The 12,941-nt window shown below is 51.2% G+C and overlaps 1 protein-coding gene across 1 annotated transcript; it reads left to right on the top strand.

Moving 5' to 3' along the window:
• Positions 1-1,641: 1,641 nt before the first annotated feature.
• Positions 1,642-6,257, top strand: LOC309674130 (lipase member M-like; the record flags this gene model as incomplete). Its single annotated transcript, XM_082486070.1, has 9 exons — positions 1,642-1,743; positions 2,103-2,220; positions 2,683-2,881; positions 2,996-3,105; positions 3,407-3,543; positions 4,643-4,789; positions 5,266-5,337; positions 5,776-5,841; positions 6,024-6,257. 9 exons carry the CDS (start codon positions 1,642-1,644, stop codon positions 6,255-6,257), a joined length of 1,185 nt encoding a protein of 394 aa, XP_082342196.1.
• Between the last annotated feature and the right edge of the window lie 6,684 nt (positions 6,258-12,941).

Here is a 12,941-nt window from a genome sequence, read left to right as displayed (position 1 = left end):
GTCTGTCTCAGATGTCCCCAGGCATGGCCTGCAACATCTTGCCTGCGTTTGTGTGCAACTGAGCCTGGTGAGAAGGTGGCCACTGCAATTCCTTCATTCCTGCTGTCCTTCCTAATGTCCTTCCACATGCAGTTTTGAGGGGCTACAGACTAAAAGCACCTTAAAATGGTGATTTGCACCAATGGATGCAGCCTGCAGTTGTAGCTACTGGTGTTTGGCAGCTGGACAGGACAAGTGCCAGTAGTGGAGGTCGGGTTTGGCAATGCTGTTGGTCTACAGGGTCATGGGACAATCTGACCTCACAGCAATTTAACCCCAGGACAACCTCACCTGCATGGGGAGATGTAGGCACCAAGATGTTGGTGGTGCGCTTGAACACAGAGCAAGACTTGAGTAGACACTTTGTTTTAATGTGTGATAGTGAGTTTTTTCTGTTGCCCACAGGGTGGTGTGCAGTGGGTAGGTGTTCCCCGTTTTCCTGAGCAGTCCAGGAAGACCTTTCCATGCTGGAAGGATGTTGGGAAAATGCACCCAGACACCTTATCTGGGAGGCAGAGAGTCTTTTCTAGCTCCTGCAATGGGGTCACCAGGGAAATGGGCTTTGCTGGACCTGTCCTGAAATCTGGATCCCTTTGGGCTGAGGTGCTGGGGGTGGCAGGGCACACTAGGAGCCCATGGTGACAAGCTATAAACCATCAAAGGCAGGGATGGAGCAGGGGAGCTACTGCAGGAGAGCTCTGACACAACTCCTCCTGCTTGGGGAAGGATGCTTTTAGGGAAATGATGCTTTGCCCAGAGAGGGAGTGGCTGAAGGCAGCTTGTCCCACACTGCAGCTGCAGCTGGACCAGGGCCAGGTGGGAAGGGTCAGCAAGACATGCTTGGGGTGAGTTCCTAACTGCACAAGGGATGGGGAAGTGTTAGAAGGTGGATTTTGGTGGGAGATAATACCAACATATTAAGACACCTCTACAAATGCAAAGCTTAAGCCACCTCCACCTGCACAGTGTGGATGTGGCTCTCAGGCGGACAATGGGCTCTCAGAGGCTAGTCAACTCTCCACAGAGCATCCAGCCCCACCAGGAGAGGGGACTCACTTGTGCCAGGTGATGAGCGGCAGCACCAGTGGGCTTTAACACTCAAGGTGGGGACCATAAAAGCAGCTCTCTGGAGTCAAAACAGAGATCTGGGTAGCCTCTGGTAGTGTCTGGAGGGGATGTCCTGGGGAAGGGCAAAAGGGCAGGACAGCAGCCTCAGACATGTCTTTCCCTGAGACCCTACCAGCCCCAGCTCTGCCTGGCTTAGAGCTCCCGAGGCCAGATGTGGTCTCTTTCCATTTCATCACCTGCATCCCCTGGGGACTCTCAGCCCTTGTCACCTGTGTGCCACTGGGTGTTCTTGCTCAGCTGGCTTCAGCCAGACCTCCAGGATGCTGCCAAGTGCCCAGTGCCAGGCAGAGAGTCCTGTGTGGTGCCACAGCTAGCATGGTTTGGGTTCAAAATGCCCAAAGCATGTTGCAGCATCAAGCATTGCCACCGCTGCCAGCGATGCTGGAGCTTCACAGTGTTTTTCTTGTGCCTTGGCACACCTACCATCATGCTCATGCTAATCCCATTATATCCCAGGTGCTGCAGAGAGGCGAGATGTGGCTGCTGCTGGTGGCCCTGTGCCTGGCCCAAGGGCTGGGCAATGCCATCCCACACGCTGGAGTCAGCCATGACAACCCTGAGCAGTTCATGAACATTGTAAGTGCCAGGGGGTCAAATCTACCCCTCGTGGGGCTTGGTCTTCCTCAGGTGGTGTGCCCGAAGTTCTCCCCAAGGAACCAGCTAGGGTCTCCCTTTCCCTTACCCTGGCATCTGCACCTGGGGTCAGCCAGCGGGCTTGGGGTAACAAGAGTTTCCTATTTTTGCATGGGTGTCACTCACTTCATGCCCTCAGCTTGAGGTTGGCCTCTTCCTGGTCTTCTTCTAATATAGATGGACCTTCAGGTCCCATGTGTGCAGGCAGAGGTGACACTGGAGAGGGTGGGTGTCATCAGGCCAGGTGTGGAGCGATGGACACCACTGGGTCACTCTCTTGCTTCGGACTATTGTCCCTGCAGAGCCAGAAGATCCGTTTCCATGGGTATCCCAGTGAGGAGTACGACGTGCTGACGGAGGATGGGTATTTCCTCAGCCTCAACCGGATTCCCCACGGCAAGGGGGACGCTGGGCACTCAGGTGGGCTTGGTTTCACTGAGGGTGAAGCAGCAGTGACCCTGGTTAGAGATGAGGCGGCATGCAAGGGGAAGGCAGTGTGAACACCTTTGCCTTCAGACACAGTTTTGGCAGCTGAAATAGGGATGAGAAGCTTTTGCCCAGCTGCCTTGAGCTATCCCTGGGGATGCAGGAGCTCAGCATAGTTTTTCACTGCATCCAGCATGGGACAGCACAACCCAGTGAGCCCAGGTCCTTCCCTGGAGCAAATCCCTTGGCCTGGTCCAAGATTTCCTGATGGCTCAGGGCAAGAGATGGAAAAAGTCATTTGAACAAAAAAAGCACCAGCAGAGCCAGGGAAATCATGGGAGAAGGGAATGCCTAATGTGCAGACTGCAGAAAATAATACTGAGATGCACAGGGCCATTTTATTTCTATATGGAAAGGGGTTTTCTTGTGTGAAGTACCCAATTTCTCCTCTTTCAGGAACCAAGGCACCCGTGTTGATAGTGCACGGGTTCAGTTTAGATGGTGGCGACTGGGTGGACAATGTCCCCAACAGCAGCCTGGGCTTCATCCTTGCAGATGCGGGGTACGACATCTGGATCGGAAACAGCCGGGGCAACAGCTGGTCCCGCCGGCACCTGAACTTTTCTGTTGAACAACAGCAGTTTTGGGATTTCAGGTGAGACAGCCATCAGGACGGGGCTGGGATGCCGGGCTGCCAGCACCAACCACCTGATGTCCATGGGAGGCTGGGAAATGGGCATCTCTGCCAGCTTCTCCTGTTGCTCCTCAGCTTCCATGAGATGGCCATGTATGACCTCCCTGCCATGGTGAACTTCATTCTAAGGCAAACTGGACAGGAGAAACTGTTCTACATCGGCCACGCTCAGGGCAACTCTCTGGGTGAGTGACGAGGAGGAGCGGGGTGCCGGGATGCTATGGGAGACGGTCAGCAATATCTATCCTAAACTGGAGACTGCTGGGGATGGGACTGCGTTGGCTCATGCAGCCATTTTGCTTACCTGCCTTCTTGGTCCTTCTGCATGGGAGAGGATCGCCACGTCTTGCCCAGCCAACCCGGCCTGTGGTCACATCCAGGAGTACTGAAGCTTCATTTTATTCAGACCCTGTGTCTCAAACAGGAGGTCTGACATGAGTGTTGTTGCTGTTGGGGTTATTGTTGTGATGTCTCGCTGCTTTTCAGGTTTCATAGCATTTTCGAGCATGCCACACCTGGCTGAGAAAATCAAACTCTTCTTTGCGCTGGCTCCTCTCTACACCTTTCATCACGTCAAAGGCCCTGTGTTAAAGATAGCATATTTACCAGATGTGGTGCTGAAGGTACATGAGGTGTTTGTGTGTTATTACTACCAAAACCCAGGAGGTTTGGGCAACTCACAACCCCTGTGTTGCCACTGTGCACTCAGCCCATGCCTGCGGCAGATGCTGGGGACACGTGTGGGGAGATGAGCGATCTCAAGATCCCAACAGCAGGGATGTTCCTCTCCACACAGTTGAGCAAACACAGATAGAATCATAGAATCATAGAATGGTTTAGGTTGGAAGGGACCTTGAAGATCATCGAGTTCCAACCCCCCTGCTGTGGGCAGGGACACCTCCCACCGGACCACCAGATTGCCCAAGGCCACGTCCAGCCTGGCCTTGAACACCTCCAGGGATGGGGCCTCAACAACCTCTCTGGGCAACCTCTTCCAGTGCCTTATCACCCTCAAAGTGAAAAACTTCTTCCTAATGTTCAATCTGAACCTGCCCTCTTCCAGTTTAAAGCCATTCCCCCTCGTCCTACCACTACGTGCCCGAGTAAAAAGTCCTTCCCCAGCTCTCCTGTAGGCCCCCTTTAGGGACTGGAAGGCCTCAATAAGATCTCCCCGGAGCCTTCTCTTCTCCAGGCTGAACAGCCCCAACTCTCTCAGCCTCTCCTCATAGGAGCAGATGTCACTGTTTAAAATATCCTTACTTCTCTGTCATTCCTGTTTATGTTTTTGCTTATTGACCTCACCACAACCCAGTCCCATAGTCCAGGAGGCGCCCAGAGCAACCCCCCACCACCTCCCTTCCACCCTTCACTCCAGAAGGGCTGGAAGGTGAGCTGGTACTTTCCCTGGACAACCTCCTCCTGAGGAGTACCTGTCAGTGGAGTGGTATGAGTTGGGCCATCCTGGGCTGAGCTTTGAAACGTGGTACCTTAGAGATGATGTAGCAGGATGACAGGGGTGACAGCATGGCACGGAAAGGATGGTGATGGTGTCATGCTGCTCTGAAAGTTGGGTCAACCTCCTCAAAAGTCTGCCCAGCCCAAATGTGTCAACAACCATATTGAGGAGTTGCCTGTCAGCACAGTCAGGAGACAAGTGGCTCTCGTGGAGAGGGGATGTGTGTTGCAGGACCCACAGTGACCTGTTTCCTTGTGCTCATACAGGCAATATTTGGAACAAAACAGCTGACTCTGGTGGGGAGGAAGGAGAGAGCTGCCCTGGCCAAGACATGCAGCAACCTGCTAACTGCAGAACTCTGTGAAAATGAGATCTTCCTTATTGGCGGGTACAACAGGAACAACTTGAACGTGGTAGGTGCATCAGCCTTTTTATGTCACAACCATCTCCAGTTTTCCTAGACACCTGGAGAGAGCGAATGAGATACAAAGATGAGCATAAAAAAAAACAAAATAAGGTGTGAAAAGCACTCTTCAAGGCAGCGGTTATTTGGAGATTTCTTTCAGTTGGCGTTAAACCTGATGGAGGTTTTGGTAAGAAAGAATCCCTTGTGGTCTTGTCTGCAAAGGAAATGTAACTCCTGCCTCAGTTTCTGCTGACATGCAACAAGTTTACAGAAAAAAATTAAAATTGACTGGACCAGTTGTATTTCCACTTTAAAGCAGTGGTTAACTGGTTTACCTTTAAAAGTTACTCCTAGCTCTAAGCAGAATAAAGCTGCTGGAGAGTACAAAGTTTATATTGCAGTTACAAGACAGAATGATTTTTTTGCCTAGTCAGATTTTCACCATTCCCAGCTCACTTAAAAAATATTTTCTTTTTCCCGTAGAGCCGACTGGATGTATACCTAGCTCATTTTCCAGACTATACGTCAGTAAAAACTCTTCTCCACTGGGGACAGGTAGAGATTCTGATTTTATAATGACTGTAACCAGTGCTTTTTCTTTTAATCTGGGAATATGGTATTTTACAATGCTGATTCTTTCACCCTGGAGACAGGTAAGGAAGCAGAATCAGGCAAAGCCAATAAAAGTTATTTTGAATTTGCTACATCAAGGTGTTTCAGGAGCCACAGCTGCTAGCTACTGCTTGTGGCTGGCCAAGGCAGAGCCACCCAGATGCTTGCCTCTGTCATGAGTAATGACCCCATGTACATGTTTTTTTGGACTCCCCCTTTGCTCCGGCTCATGGGATGAGCAACCAGCAAGTGCCAGCCTAGACACTAGGGCTGTGCTGGGCAGAGAGCCCTCACCTGGACCCTGCTGCTGCCTTTTACTCATGGTGGGGCTGATCCAGGATATTACCTGCATGGGGTTTACCCTTTGCTTCTGCCTTTCAGACTGCCAAAACCGGGGAGTTCAAGCAGTTTGACTATGGGGAGAAGAACCAGGAGAAGTACAACCAGGTAAATGGGCACTTGTGGAAGGAGGAGCAGAGGATGAGGCTGGTTAGGACCAGGATGGGGGCAGCCTTCTCCAGTGGCCAGCGTGGCCCAAGTCCTACGGGATGCCAGGGGCAGCACACCCTATCCATTACTGTTATTAATGTCAGAACCCACGAATAACCAGAGCGTTTTCCCCCTCCCAGGCCACCCCTCCTTTTTACAGGATAGAAGACATGACGGTGCCGACTGCCCTGTGGAGTGGTGGGGAAGACTGGGTGAATCCTCCTCTGGAGACCCAGCGCTTGCTCCCCCGCATCAGCAACCTCATTCGTCATGAGCATTTCCCCGAGTGGAACCACTTCGATCATCACTGGGGTCGGGATGCCCCTCAGCGCATGTACAGGCAGATGGTCGCTCTGATGGACCAAAATCCATGAACCGTTTCATGTGCTGCCCGGAGATGGAGGAGCCACCCTTTCCCACATGCACGGGTTTTGTGTGAGGGCTGCCCACTCGGCTCTTGCCTTCTTAAAAATATCTCCTGTCACCCTATTCCACACTGATTTAACACCTTAAATGTAATGGTGCAATTTCTGCCTGCCCTCTGACTAGAGATTGCAATAAACTCTTGCATCACAGCCAAACTCCAACCCTTTGCTTGGTGGGCATCACCGGGATTGTGTTTGCAACCCATTGCTGGGGCAAAGTGTACAGGACACCTTGTTTTGTTTGGTTTTTCTGTAGCTTTTGCTGGCTCAGGGCATTGCAAGCACATTTTACTCCAGAAATTGAGCGTGTGCTTTTGTTCGCGGGTTTCGGTAAAGGAAAGGTAGAAAGTGACCTCGTCTGTGGCCCTGGAAAGGCTGGAGGGGGTAAGCACTGACTGCAGGAGAGAAACGTTCTTCCCGGTAGAATGAATCCAGAGATGCTGATGCACACCACACACCCAAGAGGTGGTGAAAGGGAAACATTGGGTCCTTGGAGTTAGGCTAGGTCTTTCCTGGGATATAACCCACCCATGTCACCTCCTGGGGTACGCCTTATGGCGAAAACACGGCTGTGTTTTCTGGGAAATCGAACTTAACATGGCCCACGGCGTTATCTACGAATAATGCTCTGTTCTTAGCATGTGTGTTTGAAAAATATCTATCTGTCTACCTATCTGTTCTTTCTGTCCATCTATCTATCCCTCTTCTACCTATTTATCCTATCATCTATCCATCCATCCATTTGTCTACCTATTTCTCTCTCTCTCTCTCTCTCCATCCACCTATTCACCCATCCATCCTAACTTCCAAAAGATGTGTGGTGCTCTGATGATCACCTGTGAGGTCTATCTAAGTTTAAGATGTGTGGGAAGAGCATTGTGAACAAAAGGCAGTGGTTGAAAAGAGAATTTCATGGGGCTCAGGGCAAGAGACCACTCCCAAAGCACTGATGATTTTGGTGAGACATTCCCAAACTGCCTGCCCATGCCCAACATTGCACACCGGCTGCTCATGGGAGATGTGAAGATGTGGTCTGAGCTCATGCTGTAGGTAAACAGCCCAGAAATGTCCTGCGTGATCCCTGTCCCATGTAAGCATGGGGACAAAGTGGCTTTGCTGATGTAGCAAGCAACACAGGAGCACTGGGTTTCATGGGGGATGGATAGGATGGACGGATGCCCTGCTCTCTTGCGCTGCTGTCCCATATCCTTGGGACCATTCAGCCCCAGGAGCACACTGTGGAAGGGACAGCTGTGGGGTCAGATCGAGGGTATATCAGTTCAGAGCTTCTGCTTGAGCCTCCTGCGTTAAGGCCACAGGAGCTAACCCAGTGACAGTGGAGAAAAGATGGAGGTATACTCCTTATTCGAGGTGTTTTCCAGGGAAGAAGTGCTGGCCCCAGATATGTTCCCATGTGGTCAGACTGGTCTCCATCTGGTTAACCAGGCTGAAAAGCAAAGATACAGGGTGAAACTTCAGGCTTGCAGGATCTGTAAGCTGAGCTGCCCACGTGTCTTACAGGATGCTGCTTTCATGGGCTGCTCCTGTGAAAGCAAAGGTTCATTTTACAAGCACCATACTCTGTGCCCCCTTTCTTTCCCCTCCTTCCTCCCCTGCCAATGGATTCATTGGGAGGGAAACCAAACTGCATGTGGCCACAACCAGCCAAGGAGTCACTTGCCATAGATAGGGTGCTCTGCAGAGCACCATCATGCATGACCATGACCTGTTGTCACCAGGGATGGAAGAGGAAAGCTGCATGTACTGGTATGATGCAGGTTGGAAAAGCCCTGCCTGCTCCTTGCAATGTCACAGAGGGCTGGATGTGAGACGGGCGTACGCGAAAGGGTTTGTAATGCCCAGAGCTGGTACTTCCTAGGTACTACATGGCTGCCTTGCAGCATGACCTTCATGATGCTCACCAAGGGAAGAGTCAGATGGGGCTTCAGCATGGGAATTTATTACTTAAATTGTTCTGAAAAACAAGGGAAAGAAATATCACTGAGCACCAGAAGAAGCAGGGAAGCTGAGTCACCTGGGCACTCTGCAGAAGGCGGAGAGAAATCACAAGACTGTGTTAGCTCACTAAATCAGCGTGAAGTAGGGTAACAGGAGATGTTTCTGGGGAGGAGAGAGCAGGATGACAGTCCTGGTACAAAAGCCAGTCATCCCCAGGACTTGGGAACAAGTGGCTCCTCCATCCCAGGGTACCACATGGACCATTCATGGATTTTTCTCCATCAGAGTGACCGCCTGCCTGTACACACCCTGTGATCCCAGTGGTTCCAGTTGAGGAAGTGCTCCTGATGAATGAGGTTGGTGATGTGAGGGAGCAAGCACTGGGTCTCTGCAGCAGAGGTAACCCAGTCCACAAGGTGGTCAGGACAGTCATGCCTTCTATCCTCTAGAAGGGTGGTGAAGTCTGGGGAGAAAAATCATGAGGTTATTCAAAGGAAGGCGAAATAGAAAGGTATCAGTTGGATTTTTGCCATCAGAGCTGCTAAGAGTCCCAGGCTATTCACCTCCTGGGACATACATTTAGGAAATGTGAACAAATATGACACGGGGCAAACAAGTCCTGCAAGATCCCCATGGGACTTGTCCTACCAGGAGCGGACAAAAACCCAGAAGGTTGAGTCAGCACCAGTCGGCCAAAATGGGACTGAATGGTTGAGTGTTGATGGAGACCCCACCCACCGAGGGAATTACAAGACACATGGGTGCATGATGTACAGGGTGCCTTTGTCCTGGTTTCAGCCAATCTCATCCTCTTCTCCTCTTAGCACGATCAAGTCACCCCTTCATCCTCACAAGCAAAAGGCACCCCTTGCCTACCTGGCTGTACTTCTCCTGGTTCTTCTCCCCATAATCAAACTGCTTGAACTCCCTGGTTTTGGCAGCCTGAAAGGTGGAGGCAAAGGGTTAACCCCATGCAGGTAATCCCTTAGATCAGCCCCACCATGGGGAAAGGGCAGCCACAGGGTCTCTGACCCAGGAAAACCCTCATGTCTGGGCCGGTGTTCGCAGCTGCCCATCCCTCAGGACCCACAGAGAGGCAGCAAAGTAGTGGGGCAGCTGCCCCATTTAGGGGTTCAGGCAAAGCAGGAGGGTGCTCGGTGTGCGGTCACTTGGGCTGTCTTTGAGCATATCTTGTTTCTACCATGGCAGGAGAAAGGAGGGCTCCTCCACTGTCCTGCAGTACTATGGACAACCTCAACTGCTTAGGATGGACTGACAGAGTGCAAGTCCCCTGGTTGGGTGGGGAGTTTCTCTTGGGCATTGTTTGGAAAATTAGGCCATTAGGTCTTCTGAGAGCTGCCAGCACTGTGCATCAGCCACCCCTGGGGCAGCAGGCTCGTGTCTGCCAGCTGTGGAGGTGATGAACCATGATTGAACTCCTCACAAACAGCAAGAAATGCAAGGTACATCCGCTCTCCTAGTCTCAAGATACCCACCATGACCATCCAGACTATGCTTGAATTACAATTAAATTAATGGTCTTACTCTCTGAAGAGAGCGTATGGTGCCACCAATGCCTGATGCTGCAACGTGTCATGGGCGTTTCCATCCCAAACCATGCCAGCTGCAGCCCCATTCGGGACTCTCGACCCAGCACTGGGTGCATGACAGCATCCCGCAGCTCTGGCCAAAGCCAGCTGAGCAGGAGCACCCAGCAGCCGCGTGAGTGGCGAGAGCTGGGGGTCCCCCGGGGGATGCAAGGGATGAGCGAGGGCAGGTGGCGGGGAATGAAATGGGAAGGGGGGTCTGAGCTGGGCAGCATTTGCAGAGGAGTACCTGTAGAAGGCGTTTCTCCTCTGAGCATGCGTGTGGGCCTGTGCACAGAAATAGATCCAAAGGCATGTGCAAATTTGCCACAAATTTTGCAATTAAAAAAAAAAAAAAGGAGAAAGAAGCTTCAGAAACAGAAGGACCAGCTAAATGATGCTCAATAATTAGGTAGAAACAAAGGACCTTGAACAATGTTGCCAGCCAGAAGCAGCGCGGAGGTGTCTTTCCACAGCCCACCAAAAATGATAGAAGAGCATCTTGTTTTCTTGATTCTACCTTGCCAACGGGACTATTCAGAGACAAATCCTGCAATTGCCAAAGCCATCTATCAGCTTGTAGCAGCAGAGTAGCCCAGCACCAGGTATGGATGAGTCTTCTGTACCTGCTTTTCACCTTGCTGAGTGGTACAAGCAAAGGTTTGAGAGCTCCACCTTTTATGCCAGGAGTGGAAATGGCAGAGTATTGCGGTTTGAATAGATGAAGCTGACACCGAGAAGAAGATGACCTGGGTCAACAGGGAGGCCCTCTTGCTGCTGCCCAGTGGCCAGAACTGAGCTATTTCTCTCTTGTCAGCAACTCCAGGATTCAGGAGAAAAAACCTCGTCTTGAAAACCTGACTAAAGAGGACAATCAGAAACAGCAGCTCAGGGAGATCAAAGGTTTCCAAGGAACAGACATCGGCATCTCCCCACCTCATTGATAATTGCCCAGCCATCAGAGCCACTCATCAGTGCCTGCGTTGGGTGTGATGAGTGTATTCATGCTTAGCCTAACAGCATGCTAAACCCATCTGTTTATTACACATGCTCACCAGTAGGTAAGAGTTGTTTGCCTGTAGAATTGTGCATGATTCTCCCTGCAAGTCTCCGCACACAGTAAAAGATGCCCACAGTGCTCCAAAAGAGCAGAAGGTTTTAGGACCTCCAATCCAAAAAAAAAAAAAAAAACAACCCCGCTGACAATCTGGGTGGATTAAGACTCAGCGAGATTAATTTGCAGCCTCTGCGTCCCTGGCCTTTTAGCAGAGAGAAAAATAAGTTTAAAGGATAAAGCATTGCTCTCTAACCCAAACTGACGTCAGCCAAGCAGCTTGTGGGACCGACAAGCCGGTCTCAAAGCATCGATTGCCGTAACACATCTGGTGGTACTGCCACCACCACCACCAGCATTGTGGACCTCTGCAAGACACTGTGCCTAATTTAGAGCATGCAGCTCAGTGTCTGCAAAGGTATACCAACCCCTGACCTGTATCTGGATAGTAAAAGGAGAAGTCACTTCAGGGAGCATCAGTCAAAGTCAATCTGTCGACAGACTGCCCAGTAAAAGGTTGATAAGAGTAAGAAATTGGTATGCGGGATTGCTGTCGGTTTGCAACATAAAGCTGAGGGTAATGAGGACAAATCACATATATACTTAAGACTGCACCTTCAAACAACACACTTCAGGTTCCTCTTTCAAATGAAAGGAAGGCAGGCTCATACTCTTTCATCCACCAGTTCACTTCTATCACTTCTGTTCATAGCTGTTAAAAAAAAAATCAGAAATGAAATCCTAGAGAGTGGAACAAGCCCTTGTGGAAGGAGCAGAAAGCTGGGAAACTGGTGAGAAGACAGAAGGGAAGACATGAGCAGAGGAGAAGTAAGAGGAGATATTAACTGTGAAATTCATGTTGTGCCTGGCATGATCCCCTTGTCTGAACTGTGACACCCTTACTGTGCTCCAGTGGGAGAAAGAAACCCAAAGGGCTGCAGTTTGGCCTCTTGTAACACTCAGGATTTTCTCTCTCCCCTGGCAGTCTTCAGACTTCAACCTTGCCATTTGTCTTCTGGCTGTTTCGTTCCTGATACTGATATAACTCCAGCACAAAAAGAGTGGAGTGGGCACAGGAGCATCTTTGTTCCTCTTTAATTTCTGGTATGGGCATGCCATGACCTTTGGCTAAACCATGTTTAGCACGAGGAATTTTGCATATGAAAATATGTGCCCCTATGTCGTCTTTCGTGTGAAACCACTGAATCACCTGCTGCACGGCCTCAAAGAGGGTGTCCCGGCCCCGCGCTGCCTGGCCCTGGGGCTTCTTCTCCATCAGTCACAGTGTCCTCCTCCCAGCGATGAGAGCGCCCTGCCCTGCAGCCTGTGACTGTGTCCCCAGAGGCAGCGCGCACGCTGGTCCAGGTGCCAACCATCATGGAAACGGTTTAACGAAGAGGGTGTTGGCTCGCAAACCTGCCAGCGCTTGAACAAGATCAACTGGTTTGTGTAAGATTTCACAGCCTGTGTTAACCCCCAGTGTGTGCCTCAGGTCGGAGCTGGTGGCTTCTAAGAGGAGAAGGACAGCAAGAGGTGGTATCACTTCTGCTCCCCAAGGGGATGCCAAGAGGACAAGCCGGGCAGGGTCTGGGGACATGACATGGTGTTTAACATGGAAACGGACCACTGTTTTCCCAAACTTTTAGTGGAGGCATCGCAGGGGTGAAAAAGTGGCAGCCCTTGTGGGTTAAAACCACGATGGGTGTCCTTTAGTGATTGGGTTAGCGTGACCAGTCCTCTAGGATGACTGGTGGGGAAGCAAGCGACAAAGAGCGATACAAGGACCCAAGCTCACCACGCACCTCCAGGCACTGGAAAGCTGCCCCCGGCATCCATCCAAATTCTCCGTGCTGGGCAGAGAGAAAGGGAGAGCTGTGGGGCCAGGAGGGTTGGGCCAGGACCACCCCAACCGCCCTGCCAGCTGCTGTTGACAAAAGACTGGTGCTGAGACCGTCCCTCTCGTGACAGCTGTGGTTTCCCCATTTTCCCCCGCCTTCAGAGCCTTTCACAACCCTCCACTGCTCCCCTGGGGAT

Source organism: Vanellus vanellus, assembly GCF_965231255.1.
Source record: "Vanellus vanellus genome assembly, chromosome: 7".
Lineage (NCBI taxonomy): Eukaryota > Metazoa > Chordata > Aves > Charadriiformes > Charadriidae > Vanellus > Vanellus vanellus.
The sequence above is the reverse complement of the archived record's forward strand: the minus strand, read 5'-3'. Positions and strand labels throughout refer to the sequence as shown.